Source organism: Trematomus bernacchii, unplaced genomic scaffold (genome assembly GCF_902827165.1).
Source record: "Trematomus bernacchii unplaced genomic scaffold, fTreBer1.1, whole genome shotgun sequence".
In the NCBI taxonomy this organism is placed as follows: Eukaryota; Metazoa; Chordata; class Actinopteri; order Perciformes; family Nototheniidae; genus Trematomus; species Trematomus bernacchii.
Window position 1 is genome coordinate 911,142 of NW_022987674.1, and position 21,395 is coordinate 932,536.

At 40.5% G+C, this 21,395-nt stretch overlaps 1 protein-coding gene across 1 annotated transcript in view; it reads right to left on the bottom strand.

Annotated features, from left to right (window-relative positions):
- LOC117487559 (voltage-dependent R-type calcium channel subunit alpha-1E) overlaps positions 1 to 21,395 on the bottom strand; it is a 118,309-nt gene that overhangs the window by 21,525 nt on the left and 75,389 nt on the right. The window contains 14 exon segments of the mRNA XM_034136208.1: positions 449 to 545; positions 3,337 to 3,464; positions 3,962 to 4,136; positions 4,277 to 4,368; positions 5,581 to 5,766; positions 7,718 to 7,798; positions 7,879 to 7,989; positions 13,402 to 13,566; positions 15,524 to 15,725; positions 17,050 to 17,187; positions 17,490 to 17,650; positions 18,985 to 19,081; positions 19,227 to 19,238; positions 20,378 to 20,484. Coding sequence (XP_033992099.1) covers positions 449 to 545; positions 3,337 to 3,464; positions 3,962 to 4,136; positions 4,277 to 4,368; positions 5,581 to 5,766; positions 7,718 to 7,798; positions 7,879 to 7,989; positions 13,402 to 13,566; positions 15,524 to 15,725; positions 17,050 to 17,187; positions 17,490 to 17,650; positions 18,985 to 19,081; positions 19,227 to 19,238; positions 20,378 to 20,484 — 1,752 coding nt within the window.

Below are 21,395 nucleotides of genomic sequence, written 5' to 3' on the forward strand. Positions count from 1 at the left end.
ATTTAAAATATAATATTTGATATATAATATTGACTCATTCCTAGGTTTTAGCACTAATTCCTGCACCACTCTTTATGTATGTGAGTAGAAGTATAAAGAAATCATATATACTGTATTGTCCTAAGAGTCTTTGTTTTTATAGCTTTTAAGGGCATTTGTACAGTTACATTTACATTTAAATGTGGTGTAAATACTTTTTTTATGCTAAATTATTTCTTAAAAATACTTCTTTTTATTATCCTTGATTGTTTATGTTCGCACCACCAGATACCAAAGCAAATTCCAGTTTCAAAATGGTACTTTAGTAAACGTTACGTTCCACCTCTGACTGCGTTAAATAACAAGCAGAGAAAATGCCTTGTTTGAACGTGGGTCAAACTAAAGGAGGTTTTCCAGCTTCTGTCCCATCTGATTTCAATATGAATGGATCCTCTGATGTTTAATCTACCTTATAGGCCAACTTGGAGGGGCATTTCTTCCCCAGGCCTAGAGGGGGCGACATGTTGGTCAACATCTCATACATGTCAGTGTAATGGATACGACCACTGGTGAGGAAGAGGAGGGAGTGAAGGATGGGAGGAAGGAGGGGAAGTGAATAAGGAGTTAAGGAGGAAAACAAGAGAGAGAGGGTTAATCCAAGGCCTCACGCAGGAGCAGGGAGGAAGAGAGGAGAAATTAAAACAGGTTAATTCTTTCTATGCTGCCGGACGGGCATAGAAACGTGGGAAACAGGAAGAGCAAAGAGATTGGCCGACTCTCTGGATCTGAGCAGATCCAACAGGTAGAGAGACACAGGATTCCTCTGCTTTTTAATAGACTTATTACAATTAAAAACCTGCATGATCGTCTAGTTGCCAGCATAGTGGAGCTGGAAATGTTGAGACCCCAAAGTTTTATGATAGAAATGTACAGTAGGGTCCCCAGCACATAGAAACTGCCGGATGCTAACTAGAATATGTTGGGCAGTTTGCACAATTAGCAGTTAATTAGCCTTACTGTACTTAGCATCTGCAGACAGTAGCTAAAACAATGGCTTGGCCGATTTGGACAACTTAGGAGTGGCTTTGGTCGTTATTGAGGATGTTGAATCCATTTATGACATTTTCAGGATCAAATATGGCAGTTTAAACCAGAAAAATTGCCAAATTGATACTAGAACTGCGCTGATTTTGATGAATATTGGGACTCAAAACTGCAATTCTTTATCCTAATTTGGACAATTTCTGTGTGGTTTTGGAGGTTATCGAGGATGTTGAGTCAATATCTGCCATTTTTAAGATCAACAATGGCAGTTTGAGTCCACTAAAACTTCAAAGTTCATCAAAATCCGACCACAGGACTACAAATATGGCCACTTTCTGGTGAAAAAAGCCAATTTAGATTCTAAAAATGTCAGAGAATGTATTCAATAACCTCCGAAACCACAAAATAGTCCAATTCAGCCATTTTATTTTGACTATTGTCTGCATATGCTAATCAACCAACTGTATGCTAATTGTGCAAACTTCCCAACATGCCGGTTAGCATCCGGCAGTTTCTATGAGCTGGAGACCCTACTGTACATTTCTAACGTAAAACTTTGGGGTACTCAACATGTCCAGGACTCTATGATCTGGTAAACAGACGTCGAGGGTCTTCCTGTGTCTTAGTACCCTGAGCCTCATCATTCTTTGACTGCCTCTAAAAGTGAAGCAAGGCTGCAGGAAAGGAGAGGAAGGAAACGAGGAGGAGGAGGAGGTGAGGAGGTGAGGAAGGATCCCACACTAAGAGTCAAACCTTGCAGGCCACCCTGTGAGGGCAGTTCCTCCCAAAGCCCAGCGGGGGGGAGATAGTGCGGACAACTTTGTACATTTCCTTATAATGGAGCCTGCCGCTGTTAGATAGAATAACATCATTAGAGACTCAGATACTGCAGCGGGTCGGGAGCAGACCTCTCCTCACAGCAGCAGTTTCAGGACATTTAGACAGTAAAATAACAATCTGTTTAAAACAAATCTGTAATAAACACATGCATACTTAGTTTATACAAGCATTGCATTGTCAGGGGGTGTTTCTCAATGTCGAGGAAGGCTGCTCCAGAGCCACTATTTCAAGCATACTACGTCATCGAGTGCCGCCGAAGGACTGTTCCAATGTCCAGCATACTTGGAATTCTACCGTAATTCGTAGCGAGAAAAGTCGAGGCTGCACATGTGTAGACTCCGCGGTCTTAAAATCCCCACAATGCTTTGCGCACGGACCAATTTCCAAATATTTGGCGGAAATAGCGCTCCATTTAAGGCGGGGTCTCTCATATGACGCACACCTGTTAGCCTGTTCCACCATTCTTTGTTTTCCGAGGCTAGGAAGGATTCTTGCCTCGCTTCTGAAGCAAGTGACTCGGAAGACATGTGCTACCAAGCAAGCGTCCTCGACATTGAGAAACACCCACGATCATGAGTAGATGTCTTTATATGCCGTCAATTCTTTCCGTTGCAACCCAATAGTGCGTTTGACATCCAATATTAGATACTAAGAAAGAAAATGGTAGTATATATTTGACATTGCATCGTCACAATTATGAGTGAAAGTCAGTTGTCTCTGTAGCAACTAGTTTAGAAGCAATAGACATCAAGCATTAGATACTAAGAGAAAAACATGTAAGTTGTTCATTTACAAGAAAAATACTCAGTCATTTAAGAGAGAAAACTCACACACATTTACAGGATGAAAACTCAAATATTCCCTGGGATTAAAAAGTCCTATAGTGATAAATAGTGAAAATGTTCTGATGATGTAAAAACACATTTATGAGAAAGAAACTAAGAAAATCTGTGTTTTTCTTTTTTGATTTTCTACTCACACTTTAGTGAGTATTGTAGTTAAAACAGTAATAAATGACATAGCTGTAAGAAGGGGTTATATTCAGAGAAAATACATTTTACATCTCAAAATTAAAGTTATTGATTTAGCAGAATATTACTCTGAATTAAGTAGTCATTTAAGAGAAATAACAACATTTTACAGGATAACAATTCAAATATTCTCTTAGATTAAAAAGTCATAAACTAGTGAAAGAAAAAATCTAGTTTTTCTCGCAACAGCGTGGTACTGTACATGTAAACAACATGTCTTTAGTTTCCTTGCAGACTGAAAGTGCAGGGTGAATGAGGACTAAAGGCTCAGTGGTACATTTATGAAAACAGATCATTAACTTCCCACAAAAGATTAATGCAGATTATATGTATCAGCATGACAGTAGACCACATCATTTGAAGCAGTGTAATCTGTAGCATCTGTATATTGCACAGCAGCACTGTTAAAGAAACGTTAGCATTAATAGCATCAGGCTCTCACCTGGCGGCGCGGTCGTACTCCCCCCAGATCCGGACAAACTCGTCCAGGTGATGAGGGCCGAGGATGGACGAGTCTCTGGTCAGATACTCAAAGTTATCCATGATCACCGCCACGAACAGATTCAGCATCTGAAGAGGAGAGGAGGGACGATATTCATTTATAGGAGGGGATGTGGGAAGTTAAGAGGGGGGGATAACCCTGTAAAATAAATCAACAGAAGTTTTGTTGTTGTGTTTAAAAGGAGTTATTATCTCTAGTTTGGCACCGCTAAGCTAAAGGCGGCTAATGTTGGGCTATAAAGGAACTACAGCACGGTCACATGACTTCACGTCAACACCGCTAAGCTAAAGGTGGCTAATTTTGGGCTATAAAGGAACTACAGCACGGTCACATGACTTCACGTCACCACCGCTAAGCTAAAGGTGGCTAATGTTGGGCTATAAAGGAACTACAGCATGGTCACATGACTTCACGGCACCACCGCTAAGCTAAAGGTGGCTAATGTTGGGCTATAAAGGAACTACAGCACGGTCACATGGCTTCACGTCACCACCGCTAAGCTAAAGGAGGCTAATGTTGGGCTATAAAGGAACTACAGCACAGTCACATGACTCTCTAGTCTTACCAGGAAGGAGCTGAAGAAGATGAAGGAGACGAAGTAGAAATAAGCGAAGTCAGAACCACAGCCCCCCTCCTGGTCGGATGTTGGTACTGCGAGGGGGAGCGAGGTGTCCGTCTCACACTTCTGTCCCCCGAGACACGACAACATTATCTCCTGCCATGACTCCCCCGTGGCACTCCTGCACAAACACACACACACACACACACAAACACACACACACACACACACACAGTCATCAGGTATTGTTCAAAATAAAAAGTTTAAAAATTCCCTTTTTTTGGTTTTCTTTGCAGATGTTATGCAGAGGTTTTGTTTTACCTGAACAGCAGCATCAGAGCTCCAGAGAAAGACTTGAAGTTGTTGTGCTGCGTGATGTGAGTCTCCTCGTTCAGCTTAATGTTCCCAAACACCTGATTAAAACACAGAAACACCAGAGATGTCAAAAGTACACACATCCGTTACTCAAGTAGAAGTACAGATACTCGTGTTTAAAAATACTCTGGTAAAAGTAGAAGTACTGACTAAACTTCTTTACTCAAGTCAAAGTAAAGAGGGCTTTGAAATGTACTTCAGTAAAAAGTACCCATAACTAGCAGCTGTTTTAAAGAGTACCTGACCTCCCTTTATATTAATAGAACAATAATGTCATTGTTAGCTAATGAATGTTTCCATGCTGAACAACGGCAACATGACAACGTTTTCATTGGTCCCTCTTCTTTAGAGAAGACCAGGAAATGATGGATACACGGATCGTGTTCAAATCAATAGGCACGCAATGACTCTAAATAATAATGATCACGCCACCAAACACACATTCAAACTAAAGGAACCAGCCTGTTTGGAAAATGTGAGAAGTAGAAAGTACAGGTATTTGTGTTCAAAATGTAAGAAGTAGAAAGTACAGGTATTTGTGTTCAACATGTAAGAAGTAGAAAGTACAGGTATTTGTGTTCAACATGTAAGAAGTAGAAAGTTCAGGTATTTGTGTTCAACATGTAAGAAGTAGAAAGTACAGGTATTTGAGTTCAACATGTAAGAAGTAGAAAGTACAGGTATTAGTGTTCAAAATGTAAGAAGTAGAAAGTACAGGTATTTGTGTTCAAAATGTAAGAAGTAGAAAGTACAGGTATTTGTGTTCAACATGTAAGAAGTAGAAAGTACAGGTATTTGTGTTCAACATGTAAGAAGTAGAAAGTACAGGTATTTGGGTTCAAAATGTAAGAAGTAGAAAGTACAGGTATTTGTGTTCAAAATGTAAGAAGTAGAAAGTACAGGTATTTGTGTTCAAAATGTAAGAAGTAGAAAGTACACGTATTTGTGTTCAACATGTAAGAAGTAGAAAGTACAGGTATTTGTGTTCAACATGTAAGAAGTAGAAAGTTCAGGTATTTGTGTTCAACATGTAAGAAGTAGAAATTAAAAAGTGGTCAGGAAAATAAGTAGTGGAGTAAAGTACTGATACCAGAAACATGTACTTAAGTGCAGAAATGAAGTATTTGTTCTACACTACTTCCCACCTCTGAGAAACACACATATAGTATTATACTCATTTTGCGTGGATACAAATGCTATACAGTGTATGTAGTATATTAAACCCCCCCTCCACAGTGTGTGTTGCTCACCTGCATGCCGATGATGGCGTAGATGAAGAACAACATGGCGATGAGCAGGCAGACGTACGGCAGAGCTTTGAAGGACTGAACGAAGGTCCACAGAAGGATCCGGATGGTGTAACCCTGACGCAGGAGTTTGATCAGACGAGCCGCTCGAAACAGCTTCAGGAAGCTCATGTTGAACGTGTCCACGAACTGCAGGAGGACACGCAGGGAAACTGGGGTTAGGGTACAGGTGCAGCTCAGCAAAACAGAAATAACTCACAGCTTCCAAACTTAACACAAAAAGTAAGGAAAAATGCCTCAGCTGGTTTTGTACAGGATTGTTGCTTTCCAGAATTTGAATCATTATGGTTCATTGCAATTATTGAAAGTCGCTTTTGTTATTGCATATGAGTTAGGAAAAGAACAAAATAAAATATAATCATAAACAGTAAATATACATATCAACAGTAGAAAGATATATGTAGAGATTGCACAATACAAAATATACAGAATATGTTAGAATAACATACTATATACAGTACATCTTAAAAGTGAGCTGCAGTTTTCCAAAATGTAAATGCAGTGACGCAGTGTGAGTACAATGAGTGCAAATAGTTATTGACATTACACATACTGTACTGAAGAAACAGAAAGAGGAAACTAAACTTTAAACAAAAAGTAAGGAAATTGGTGTTTAGTAGATTATTTCTTTGTTGTAACAATGCTTCTTGGCAATACATCTTATAGCATTGGAAAGCCTGTTTATTTATCTTTTCAAATGGTGCCACATTTGGAGGAACAAGCATGAGGAGGAGAGGCTCTTGTGGCTGTGTTTGGTTCTTCACTTTTTGTTTTAAAGGGGACCTATCATGCAAAATGCACTTGTGTACGTCTTTTCTACATGAATATGTGTCCCCGGTGTTCCAGGGAACTCACCAAGTGTCAGAAAACACAACCCTCTCTATTTTCCTCCATACCCAAATCTCTAAAAAAGGGGCTGCAACGGATCTGATAAAAACTGATCCAGATTTGAACACTGTCCTGACGTCAGGACGGTGGCGCTACGGCTATTGGGCCAACTCCACCAATCAGGAGGAGACAGACACGGCCATTGCTGTTCGAAAGCGCTGGAGACGCTGTAGTACATATGCCAGGCCTGTAGATGGTGCTGTTCTCACAGAATCAGCCCAGAGCTAAAACAGATCTAAAAAATGTCAAATTGAGCGAAATGAGGCATGGCTAAAATGCATGATCTGTTTGGTATTTTGAAAAAAAAAAGTATAAATATGCCTTATATAGGTATGGTCCTACACTATATTATTCAAATATAGCATGATAGGTCCACTTTAAGTTTAGTTTCCTCTTTCTGTTTCTTCAGTACAATATGTGCCATTTCAATAACTATGTGCACATATTGTACTCGTATTGTGCATTCTTTAGATACTGTACACATATCTTATTTTCAAATCTTATTATATTTTGTTCTTTAAAAAAAAATTCATAAGCAATGTCAATGCTCGTCTGTGTATTCTGTCACAAAATCTGTGTTAATACCTAAATGTTGCACCTGTTATAAATATCTGTTTATAGGTATTAATCAGTATTTTCATATACATACTGTTTTAAAATGCATGCCTGCTCTTATTAGAGTATGGAGCATTTCATTGTACATCCTGTGTGATCCTATTGTTGTGCCTATTTGTAGTGAGCAGTGTGTGAGCAGACAGTTTTCAACTGTGTTGCAAACACACGCTGTTTTGGGGTTCAATAAATGGTATTAATAGCAAAAATGTTGTGGTCGTTAACAAAAATTCACAGTATCAATCCATGGAGATATTGAGTGGCAATAATCACGTCACCTATTGTAGTCTATATGTATATGTTTGACTTATTCCTGCACTTTATTATTGCTCTAAAACCCAATTTATTTATTTTAATGTCTGAGGTAAATGTGTGTTGCATTGTTGGAGGAGCCTGGGATTGAAATGTCTCTTTGCCGTATGACAATAAAGCCTTTGAATCTTGATATAAAAGCAAGAGGTTCAAAGTTCAAGGTGCGATGTTAGTACGACCTTACTGTATGAATGCTGCATGCAACAGTGCGTACTTTGTAGGATCAGCTGCAGTACAAATACAAATAAAATCCCGATGTTTTTCTTACCTGCACGTCCACCACGATCTCTGTGATGCTTCCTAAAACAGTGATGAAGTCAAAGATGTTCCACGTGTCTCGAAAGTAGTTCTGCAGAAACGGTAGAGATTCTGTGAGAGGGATCTTGAAATTCACATTCAAGCAGGGTGTTCATCTTTTTTATTCCTCACCAGAAAACCGAAGGCCATGATCTTGAGGACGCACTCCACAGAGAAGAGGACGGTGAACGCCGTGTTCAGGTGCTTCAGAACGGCCTCGTACGCTGGAGGGGCGGAGTAATACTGAGCAAAGGGGAGAAATACGTGTTAGGAGAAAGATACTTAAAGTGGATTACTTAAAGGTCCCCTATTATACTGTTTCTCATCAATACATCACAGGTGTCAGATATATACAGAACCTGTCTCTGATTGGCTGAAACACCAAACAGATCATTGCAGCATTACCCATAATCCCCTCTGTTTCAGCCCTGTTTCCAAAGTGCTGATTCTCTGTCTGTTACTTTAGATGAAAATAAGGAGCCCCTCCCCACGCCCCTTTCCTGTTCACACCGCATGCGGAGCAGCGTCATAAAGGTAGCTCCGGAATCCGGTTTCGTTTCGAGCACCAAAAAGTTGTCCGTCTAGAAGCAAGAACCGCATACGTCACGCTTACGTCGGAGGGGGGGGCGAGAGTAACCTGAGCTAAGCACTTAAGGCGAGTACGGCAAATAAAAGTTGTAACAAGCAGTAGTGCTGAGCAAAGTGACTAGAACGCAACCACACACACTTGTTAAAAAAAAACACACTTATAAAGTCAGGCCAACACTAACCAGGCTTCGGTGATTCTGTTTATTTGTACCTTACTTTGACCATCCGTTCGCTGTTATTGATCATTGTGGAGGAGCAGGCAGAACGTTTTGTTTGTTATTATAGCAGCTATCGGATGGAATCAATACATGGGCTGCACAGGTTGTCATGTCCGACTATCACAATTAGAATCATAATGAAAAATACGTCGGTAAAAAGTGCCTGTAGAAAAACTGCTTAGGCAAGTAGTCAGTTAGCTTCGGTTGCTATGCTAACATCACCCCATGTTATACCAGAGAAACTTTCATAACAGCGTTGTGATATGCCAAACAGCGTCAATTCAGACTGACACCAAACAGCGTCAATTCAGACTGACACACATTCACTTAAGGGGAACTGGGGATATGTATCAGCTGCTGTGTGACAGTCAGACAGTGAATACTTTAGAGCCGTGTGAGCTAACCCGGAGCTACGGAGAGATACACTCGTGGAAGAGCAGCAGGCCAGCACTGCAGCTGTCGGTAAATGCCGCTGAAACACATTAATAAACAATGAACCCACGGCACTCTGGAGAAAAGTATAAGGTTGGAGAAGTCGTTATTTAATTTAATCTTGGCTTCGTATGATTAAAAGCAACGCAGTCCCCGGCCCGTTGTTATTGTGAGGTGAGCTCCGGCGTTGGGGAGAAACTCAGCGACGTAAACTGTGACGTCATGACGCAGCAGCGGCAGCACCAGTCGGGCTCTGAGGTAGAGAGATTTGGTTACAAAGACTCAATGGTGCTCTAGGAGGAGATTCCAGGTGATAAGGGGGGGGGGGGGGGGTTACCCCTTGGTTGCTGATTGGCTAATGGTTACACAAGACAAACATCGTGATACATCATGAAGTGGCCAAAATCTGATCAGCTCATTTTCAGACAGGTTTTATAGAATGGATCAGGACAAAAGAGAGAGAATCTTTGTTCCTAAACTTTCAGAGTCTCTTTCCCACAGAGGGGACACATGTTGATGTAGAAGAGACATGAAGAAGAGGGGACACATGTTGATGTGGAAGAGACATGAAGAAGAGGGGCACATGTTTGATGAAGAAGAGACATGAAGAAGAGGGACACATGTTGAGTAAGAAGAGACATGGAGAAGAGGGGACACATGTTGATGAAGAAGAGACATGAAGAAGAGACATGAAGAAGAGGGGACACATGTTGATGTAGAAGAGACATGAAGAAGAGGGGACACATGTTGATGTAGAAGAGACATGAAGAAGAGGGGACACATGTTGATGTAGAAGAGACATGAAGAAGAGGGGACACATGTTGATGTAGAAGAGACATGAAGAAGAGGGGACACATGTTGATGTAGAAGAGACATGAAGAAGAGGGGGACACATGTTGATGTAGAAGAGACATGAGAAGAGGGGACACATGTTGATGAAGAAGAGACATGAAGAAGAGGGGACACATGTTGATGTAGAAGAGACATGAAGAAGAGGGGACACATGTTGATGTAGAAGAGACATGAAGAAGAGGGAACACATGTTGATGTAGAAGAGACATGAAGAAGAGGGGACACATGTTGATGTAGAAGAGACATGAAGAGAGGGGACACATGTTGATGAAGAAGAGACATGAAGAAGAGGGGACACATGTTGATGTAGAAGAGACATGAAGAAGAGGGGACACATGTTGATGTAGAAGAGACATGAAGAAGAGGGGACACATGTTGATGTAGAAGAGACATGAAGAAGAGGGGACACATGTTGATGTAGAAGAGACATGAAGAAGAGGGGACACATGTTGATGTAGAAGAGACATGGAGAAGAGGGGACACATGTTGATGTAGAAGAGACATGAAGAAGAGGGGACACATGTTGATGTAGAAGAGACATGAAGAAGAGGGGACACATGTTGATGTAGAAGAGACATGAAGAAGAGGGGACACATGTTGATGTAGAAGAGACGTGAAGAAGAGGGGACACATGTTGATGTAGAAGAGACATGAAGAAGAGGGGACACATGTTGATGTAGAAGAGACATGAAGAAGAGGGGACACATGTTGATGAAGAAGAGACTTGAAGAAGAGGGGACACATGTTGATGTAGAAGAGACATGAAGAAGAGGGGACACATGTTGATGTAGAAGAGACATGAAGAAGAGGGGACACATGTTGATGTAGAAGAGACATGAAGAAGAGGGGACACATGTTGATGTAGAAGAGACATGAAGAAGAGGGGACACATGTTGATGAAGAAGAGACATGAAGAAGAGGGGACACATGTTGATGTAGAAGAGACATGAAGAAGAGGGGACACATGTTGATGAAGAAGAGACTTGAAGAAGAGGGGACACATGTTGATGTAGAAGAGACATGAAGAAGAGGGGACACATGTTGATGAAGAAGAGACATGAAGAAGAGGGGACACATGGTGATGTAGAAGAGACATGAAGAAGAGGGGACACATGTTGATGAAGAAGAGACATGAAGAAGAGGGGACACATGTTGATGTAGAAGAGACATGAAGAAGAGGGGACACATGTTGATGTAGAAGAGACATGAAGAAGAGGGGACACATGTTGATGAAGAAGAGACATGAAGAAGAGGGGACACATGGTGATGTAGAAGAGACATGAAGAAGAGGGGACACATGTTGATGTAGAAGAGACATGAAGAAGAGGGGACACATGTTGATGAAGAAGAGACATGAAGAAGAGGGGACACATGTTGATGTAGAAGAGACATGGAGAAGAGGGGACACATGTTGATGTAGAAGAGACATGAAGAAGAGGGGACACATGTTGATGTAGAAGAGACATGAAGAAGAGGGGACACATGTTGATGTAGAAGAGACATGAAGAAGAGGGGACACATGTTGATGTAGAAGAGACATGAAGAAGAGGGGACACATGTTGATGTATAAATATATATAATCTCTCTCTCTCTCTCTTGTTCCCTCACCAGTCCTCTGAACCTCCTGCAGATCTACAGGTTGATGGAAGAGTCCTGCAGACCCACAAATAGTCTCTCAGTCTGCCCACCTCTCATCTGTGTCACTATAAAAGGATCCATTCCTCGAGGGCAGGCAGCCTCAGTTAATGAGGTCATGCTAAATAGCAGCCTCTGGACATTATCGATCAATATTTAATACAGGCTGTCTCACTCCAACCAGCACAGCCAGAGTGAAGAAAAAGTCAAGGTTAGGTTTCCTGACAATCGCTCCATTTGAGAATGTAATAAATTAAAGAATATTTTTTAAATATGTACATAAACATCAGGAGTAAAGGGAAGAATGTGTAATCAAATATCAAAGAAAATACAAATAAATGAACAAAATAAACATACTTATAAAAACATAGCAAGTAAAGGTAAAGATATGCAAGAGAAAATGTATAAAATATTATGTTTATACAAAATAAAATCAAAGTACAAATATTCACATAAGAAGTCAAAAAATTGCAATACAAATAAAACGTCACACTCAGTTGGAAAAGGACTCATCGGCTTCTACCGTTTCCAGTAAGCAGTGACACATCTCGGCGTGTTTTAAAACCAACGTGTGAACAGTCGCAGGTTCCTGACAGAATAAGTTGCTGAGAAGACATTTAGCAAACAAGTGGAAAGCTGCACGTCATCTTTAGGACTGAGAACACACACGTGCATCCATGGAGGGTCTATTTTACATTTGGGAAATCATTCAATTACAGTTAAGCTTAGGCCTAACATATCCAGTGAGGGTTAAGACCATTTTAGATCACGTGAAAGCCCAGTCCTCTCATCCCCAAATACAGTTTTGAGTTATCTACTCATCAAACCAACCAGATTGTATTAGTGTTTTAATGAATTTCTCAAAAGAGGTACACAGTCCGTTATGAACACTAATTTGTCCTTCTTTGTGTTAAACTTCGGGCAACTTACGAAGGCTAGTAAACTTATGAAATGAGACATGTGTTCTTGAAATGTATAGCTTGAATGTCTGTAGCTCTTAACATGGTGAGGGGCAAGTCAATAGATGTTAGATCATGCTGGGGCGGTCGTGGGGTGGTGGTGGGGCAGGCGAGCAGCAGCAACATGACACACAGCAGCAGGAACATGAACGTAGCAGTAGCAAGTGAACACAGCAGTGGCAGCAGCAGCATTAGGGAGGCAGAGGCAGGAAGACCTGGCAGCTTAAATAGAGTGGCATGTTTAGGAGAATGTGTTTGGTTGGTTGAGGGACGAGGTGCGTCACGTGTTAATGTATCATTGGTGCTCGAGTTGACTGCCTGAACTAGCTCGCAGGCTTTGCCCCATTTAGTAGAAACAAGTCCCCGGAGCGAAGCCGAACTTTGAGAATTTTGATAAAAAACACATTTTTGAAAAAAGTCAGAATTTAAAAAGAAAATCGAAATCTTGCAAAAAAAAGTCAGAATTTTATAAATAAGTGATATTTTTTTGAAAAAGTGCGATACATTATTTATTTTTTTATTTTAAAACACAATTTCGTGAAAAAGTTAGCTTCTTTTCGAACAAAGTCACATTTTGAAACCTGAATGAGACCTGTTAAAGCGCTATATAAGTAAGTGTCCGTTTGAAGTTCATCCAACCAGGACCCTAAAGATTCAGATAGTGACTCCTCTCTGTCCTTTTTCTGATAGAAGACAGTAAAAGTAACGTGTATACTTATCTCATTTACTGGGTTGGGGGTGGGGGGTATATTTGATCTGCTTTTTGGCAGTCTGGTTTAAATGTGCACGGTTGAATCTACAGTATGTATTTGACTGCTCAATGACATTATGATTTTTCTTATAAAGTGTTAAAGAAGACAGTAAAAGTTACTTTAACTTTAGATATTGGTGGAACCTGCGACACCAGAACTTATTCTAGTTTTCTATAAAATGTACTACTGCAGTATTTTCCCTCTCTTCATCCCCCTCACCTTCATCATCAGTACGATGGTGTTCAGAGCGATCATGGCCAGCACGGTGTACTCGAAGGAGGGCGACACCACGAAGTGCCAGAGGCGGTACTGGAAGGTGTGTCGGTTCTGAGGCATGTAGCGGGTCAGAGGCTTCGCACTGAGGGCAAAGTCTATGCACGCCCTCTGAAACACAGGAAGAAGGGGTTAAAGCAGGGGGGTCCAAACTTTTTTCGCAGAGGGCCACATACAGAAAAATATACAAAGGGCTGGGCCGCTCACAGGAGGTATACTGCCTCAGAGGTTCAGTTAGGAGTCAGCTAAATCAATCAAATGTAGGTAAATGATGCTCGTGAGTGTTGGCAGCTCATCCCTTAAAACAGACACACACACACACACACACACACACACACACACACACACACACACACACACACACACACACACACACACACACACACACACACACACACACACACACACACACACACACACACACACACACACACACACACACCACACAATCTAATTTCCTGTCATATCATTTGTGTATATCCTCTGTTGTTGTTTTGATGTTGCCTTGATAGAAACATTTGCATCACTTATTATGAAGTCATTATTATTATTATTATTATTATTATTATTATTATTATTGTCTTCTCTATATCACTGTGTAATATATACAATATTTCAATTGAGCCTGCACTGTTTATGATTTGTTATCTTTGTCATGATTTGATATGTTGTATTGTGCAAAACTTTTAAAGAAAGAGTGCAATTGTATTTTAGGCTTTACAGAATAGACTGTTCATGTGTACTTTGCATCACCGTGTTCCTGTAACCTCCAAATACACTTTGGCCCAATTCCAAACCGCCCCCTACACCCTACCCCTACACACTACCCCTCCGTTCGCGCGGGGTCCGCCACATTAAGTGCTGTTCCAAACCAACGAGTGTGGAGGGGGAGTGGGCTATCAAGCCCTCAAACAGCGAGTCTGCAGCGGTGCTGACTTGAGACCGGTCTCTACCTGACCGGAGTCACGCTGTGTGTCCATCAGGAAACACGCTGTTTACAAACAGTTCCAGCAAACATCCACTGATAAACTGCGATGTTAACAACCTCATGACAACCTCATTTTTTTTTTACTTAGGACAGGGTTTCCCACACATAGACTATACTTGGGCGGGCCGCCCAGGTATATTAACGGCCGCCAAAGTATATTTCGTGACCCATTTAGGTATTTTTTTATTATTTAATTTTATGCGACCACGACGCCATCTGCGATCGATTAGCTAGTGGACAATGATCCTTCGCTCTACGCCTGTACCTGTTCGCTCTGCCATCGGGTGAAGGGTCTGCTAACAAGCGACCAACAGAAAGGTTAATGTTAATGTTGTTGCACGTCACCCCCCCCCCCCCCAAAGTATATACCAGATATGTGGGAAACACTGCAGGATCGTACCTGTGTTTAGTCTAGAAAAAGGTAAATGTGTGCATTTTATTATAAAGTTGTGTATATTTACAGACTGTTGCAAAAACTAAGAAGCTTATAAACATCAGGTTTAAAACTAAAAGAGCTTTACAAAAAAGTAACACAATTAAAGATGTTTGGAGTTTTATTTGAGTTATTAATTGTAATGTTTTGTCAAAGAGATGCTGATTTGAAACCGTTGTTACATACAGTTACGGCATTTCCTGTTTCTGCCGGAGAGAGGGGAGTTTGTCCCAAAGCTTGCCGCTGTATGTACTCCCTCCATCTGACAGGAGGGAGCCTCGTTGAGCTGCGAGCGTCACTCCACGGAGTTCACTCGGTCACGGAGGGGGAGTGGGTAGGGTGTGGTTTGGAATTGGGCCAAAGTCATTACAGAGCTTAAGTTGTCCTAGCTTTTAAGTAAAGGAAGTACGTCTTGTTTAAACGTTTATCAGATAATTTTGGGTTGTCCACATTTGTAACGAGAGTAAATTAAAGTACATAATTCCTCCTTGGAGGTTTCCAAAAGTGTAAAATATAATAGAAAACCGAAGAGAGACAGAAAAGTGTGAATAATGAAATAAAAAAAACTGCAAAAAGAGGCTTACGGGTCATTAAAAACATTCAGAAACAAAGCGAGCTCAGAGAGGGTTTTGTTTATCGTCCCTCACCTCATTCTTCTCCAGGCTGCACTCCTCCATCATCTTATCCCCCTGCTCCTGGAAAGTGATGATGATGAGCGCCACGAAGATGTTGACGAAGAAGAAAGGGAAGACGACGAAGTAGATGACGTAGAAAATGGACATCTCCATCCTGTTGCCGTGGCTCGGACCTCTGTCCTCCTCCGTCACGTCCACTGAGTGCTGGAGGACCCTGGAGAGAGAGGAGACACCATGCTAACTGATGCTAACTGATGCTAACGGATGCTAATGCTGATAAGAGCTCTAGAAACTGGTAAGAAAAGCTTTAACAGCTTGAGAAGAGGACTCATTTGACTGTAACACACACACAAAGTAATGCTGATTCAATTCATGAACAAGTGTAGACTTATACACACGGAGAAAAACTGAACCGTTGACTTTAATTAAATGTATTACGTCAACAAATTGTTGTTATTTTTCTTCTTTACTTGCTTATTAAACACCAGGAGAAGCACTTTATATATGACATGTATTATTATTATTATTATTATTATTATCAGTAGTAGTAGTAAATTCAACATAACTTAAAGTCAACTTTTCAGTTTTTCAGTGTGTACTTTTGCAGCGATAAATAGTTTGTTTACTGGGGTGGAGATCAAAAGTCAATTAGCTATTTAATTCCCACAGAAGCTGTCAATTAATGAGGGATGGGACGATAGAAACCCGGAAGCACCGTCAGAGAAATACTGGATTAATCCTATTTTGGAATAACGACGGGGCAAAACCTTGAGTTAAATTGATCATATTCATAATATTTCCTTCATCAAAGAAGGATTTGAGCACGACGTAAGATCACGCCCAAAGTTAAAAAGGTTATAATGTGCATGAGAGATAATGAGAGCTGTGAGAATGGGAAATGATGTGCGGGGAGACTTCTGTTGAAGGGTTAGGATGAGGATTATTTGGAAGTCATAATCGTCCAAACACAACAACAATTTGCAAAACATACCCAAAGTAAAAAAAAAAAAAAAAATGTATAAAATGAGAATTTGGAAAATAATCTGAAATGTGAAAAAAAGTGAGAATTTTGAAAAAAGTGAGAATACAAAAAAATATATATGTTTTGAAAATAGTCCGAATTTTAAAAAGCAAATCAACATTTTGAAAAAAAAATTTCTTTGAAAAGTCAGAAAGAAGTGAAGTAAAAAAAAGAGTCAGATTTATTTTTAAAAGACAGATTTTTTCTTGAAAAAGTGAGGATTTTGAGAAAAAAGCTGGAAATTTGAGAAACAGTGAGAATATTTTTTTTAAAGTGATTTTCTTTTGTCAGAATTTTGAGCAAAAGAAAACACAGGTTTTAAAACCAACAAAACAACTAAACACAAAAAAAAACATTGAAAAAATACCCAATTGTTTTTGTGTGTTTGTTGAAATGTCATGTGTTTTTTAAAAAGCTTGTAAGTATTTCAGTCAATCTTGTTATGTTTAACTAGTCGTTGTGTTTTGACCTTCAGGGCCACCGTACAGTAACACACAGGCTGCAGTCAGGGACTCACTGCGGCCAGCCTTCCCCCGTGGACACAGTGAAGAGAGTCAGGAGAGCCCAGATCACATTATCATAATGGAACTCATGACGTCTCCACTCCCTCCTCTTCACCTCCTTCTTATCCTTCGCATAGTCTATGTAGTAACCCCTAAAGGAGGAAGAGGAGGAGGAGGAGGAGGAGGAGGAGGAGGAGGAGGAGGGAGAAGAGAAAAAAGTGTCAAAAGATTAGAACAAAAATAAAAATTCAGAAATGTAAGGAGCCATAAAAGAATGGAAACAAATAAAAAAGGCAAATGAAGTAAAAAATTAAAATCATAATATAAAATAAATGAATAATAAAATAAATGAATAATAAAATAAATGAATAAGTACGCTGAAGAAATGATAATAAATGAATGAATAAGATGAATAAACATCTGAGTGCAGGATGGAGGGAGGAAGAGGAGTTACTGGCAGTCCTTCTCCGTGTCCTTGGAGCTGTCGCTGCAGAAGAAGAACTTCCCCTTGAAAAGCTGCACGGCGATGACAGCGAAGATAAACATGAACAGTTTGTAAACGATGAGGATGTTGAAGACGTTCTTCAGAGACGTCACGACGCAGTCGAACACCGCCTGCAGGAGGAGGAGGAGGAAATCAAACACGTGGTGAGGGAGAGACGAAGGACCTGCCTTTCATGAAGCAGATTCAGTCTGTACACTGAAACCCATGAGCACAGGCTACAGCTTCAAGAAGCAGGACTAGCACCAAGCAGAGACTGCATTATCACCAGATCACCTGTGCTACGTTCCCTATAGTCTAGGGGGAAAGGGAAGCAACACAATATCAAATAACCGGGAGAAAGGGTCTCAGAAAACCCTGGATCTGGCTTTTCAGACTCCAAGCTCACATTAAAGGTTTGTTTTAAGTAATGATGTAGAAAGGTTGAGCCCGTGTCCGAGGTATCAGACCTTCTTAATGTGAGCTTGGAGTCTGAAAAGCCAGATCCAGGGTTTTCTGAGATCCTTTCTCCCGGTTATTTTATAGTGTGTTGATTCCCTTGACTATAAGGGAACCCTGACACCCTGACTCCCTGACCCCCTGACCCCCTGACTCCCTGACCCCCTGACACCCTGACTCCCTGACTCCCTGACACCCTGACTCCCTGACCCCCTGACCCCCTGACCCCCTGACACCCTGACTCCCTGACCCCCTGACTCCCTGACCCCCTGACTCCCTCCCTTTTATTGGTTGCTGTGTGTTACTGTCTCTAGACCCTATAAGGGAGGTAACATCTGGATTATCAGTTATGGTATATAACTATCTACAATGAATGAGATAAGGAATGATTTTATTGATAAGAAAACCTGCGTATCATGAAGCATATTCAAATATGAATAAAAAAAAGTGAGAATTTAAAAGAAGTGAGAATTAAAAAAAAAAATGTCTGAATTTTGAAAAAAGTCAGATATGTGAAATAAAGTAAGAGATTTTAAAGATTTTGCGCGAATATTGAGATTTTTATAGAAAAAAAAAATGTTATTGAAAAAAAGTCAGAATTTTGCAAAAATAGTGAGATTTTTAGAAAAAAATAAGGATTTTTAATAAAAGTGAGAATGTTTTTAGAAAAAAGTCAGTGATTTGAAAGAAATTGACAATTTTGAGTAAAGCTTTCTGATCCTTTTACAAAAAATCCAATATGCTCTTTTTAGTTTTTACTAACATAATAATCCTGCCGGTAATCCCCAATATTTAGAAACATTTGACAGAAATCAAATTGTTTTATGAAACTGTCAGAGAATACAGTTACTGCTGTTTCATATCCTCATTATGTAATCCATTACTTTCCATACCTGCACGTACATCAACAACACTGCGCTTTTTTGGCAGCACGCCTGGGAGCTTCTGACTATAGATTTCCGTTGCTAAAACCACACGTAGCTTCTGTGCGAATGACATAAAGACGGACCTTGAGTTTGGGAAGTCTCTTGATGGTCTTCAGCGGTCGGAGGACTCGCAGAACTCTCAGAGACTTGATGGTCTTTATGTCCCGTCCTTTGTTATTTCTGCACATAAAGACCACAATATCATCATTTTAGACACTCGTAACTTGTTTTTCTATCTTATTCATCAATCACAGCATGGTCTACTAATGTTACACACGTTTAGAGTATTTGTTCAAAGAGAGGAAGAGGTTTTATTTGTATTTACCCCATCACATTGCTGGTGGTCAATCCCACAGAGGCATCACGGATAGATGGAGAAAAACACAAGAGAGGGACACGCACATCAACAGTCAGAAATTTAGAGAAAAGTGAGAATGTTTTTAGAAGAAAGTCAACATTTTGAAAAACAAATTATTATATTGAGGTCAAAAAAGGTAAAAACACACCAACAGTTTAAACACATTTCACAATAACCTTTTAAAAAACCAAACATTGCAAAAAACACAAAATATAATTAACGAAAAAATGTGTGTGTATTTAAATGTATCCAAAATATACACAAAATAAAATAAACACACAAAAAACTGAAATATAAATACTAATATAAAAAAACACATTTTAAAATGTTCAAAACTATTTCAAGAAAACACCAACACAGGTTTTAAAAACCGCAAAACAACTAAATAACACAAAAAGATCCATTAAAAAAATACCCAAATGTTTTTGAGTAAACATGATTAGTGTTTCAGGATTTATTTTTGTGCCTGGCAAAATATCACGTGTTTTAAAAGTATTTTCGTCAACTTTCTTGTGTTTTTTAATGAAATTGTCATTGTGTTTTGACCTTCAGGGCCACCGTAGAATTAACACACATATAGGGTGTTTCTCAATGTCGAGGAAGGCTGCTCCAGAGCCACTATTTCAAGGATGCTACGTCATCGAGTGCCGCCGAAGGACTGTTCCAATGTCCAGCATACTTGGAATTCTACCGAGGCCGGCGTCCTTCGTTGCGAGAAATTTCGAGGCTGCACATGTGTATCCTCCGCGGTCTTAAAATCCCCACAATGCTTTGCGCACGGACCATTTAAGGCGGGGCCTCTCATATGACGCACACCTGCACGCCTGTTCCACCATTCTTCGTTTTCCGAGGCTAGGAAGGATTCTTGCCTCGCTTCTGAAGCAACTGACTCGGAGGTACATGTCCTACCAAGGAAGCGTCCTCGACATTGAGAAACACCCATAGAGTAAGAAGCAGGATGGAAGAGATGTCTGCATGAAGTCAAACCACATTTCCAGTGGATTTAAGCATGTAGGGAAACAACAGAATGATGTCCAGCTGATTTAAAGACACCCTGATGTTCAGACTTATGGTCCATGCATTATGGATTAGTATTAATATTAAAAGCTGTGACTGACGAGAGGGCGAAGGCCACCAGCGCTCCCACCACCACGATGAAGTCCAGAACGTTCCACAGGTCTCTGAAGTACGAGCCGTCGTGGAGGAGAAGACCCTGGTCGATCATCTGAGGAAAACACAGGATTAGGAATTAAGAAAAGTCTTCCTGCAGCGTGCAAGGGAATCATACATCTCCGGGAATAACGCAGATCCAAGCTGTCGGGGAATATTTTGCTGAGGTATCTAACCGTTAACCTTCTTATCGGTGCATAGGTCCCACAGGCGTACATTCTTGGGCCATGGACGACAGTTTAAAGGGGACCTATCATGCAAAATGCACTTTTGTACGTCTTGTATACATGAATATGTGTCCCCGGTGTTCCAGGGAACTCGCCAAGTGTCAGAAAACACAACCCTCTCTATTTTCCTCCATACCCAAATCTCTAAAAAAGGGGCTGCAACGGATCTGATCAAAACTGATCCAGATTTGAACACTGTCAGGACGGTGGCGCTACGGCTATTGGGCCAACTCCACCAATCAGGAGGAGACAGCCATGGCCATTGCCGTTCTAAAGCGCTGGAGACGCTGTAGTACATATGCCAGGCCTCTAGGTGGTGCTGTTCTCACTGAATCAGCCCTTGCTAAAACAGGGGTAAAAAAGTGCAAATTGAGCGAAATGAGGCATGGCTAAAATGCATGATCTGTTTGGTATTTTGAGAAAAAGAAAGTATAAATATGCCTTATATAGGTATGGCCCTACACTATATTATTATAATATAGCATGATAGGTCCACTTTAAGTTACATTTAGTGCCCTGTTTGTTTAGTTAATGAAGAAGGTTGATCATACTCTCTGAACTAGTTCATACCTCCGACTACGGAAGAGATCTTCAGAATTAGTCGAGCAACCGCTGTGTCACCTCATGTCTGCAGCACATGTCTTGTCAATTCTCCGGCTGATATATAAACCATAATTAACTTCATAAAAAACCTTCAGTGTTTGACATCAAGCTCCAGCTCGCCCTGTGTCTCTCTGAG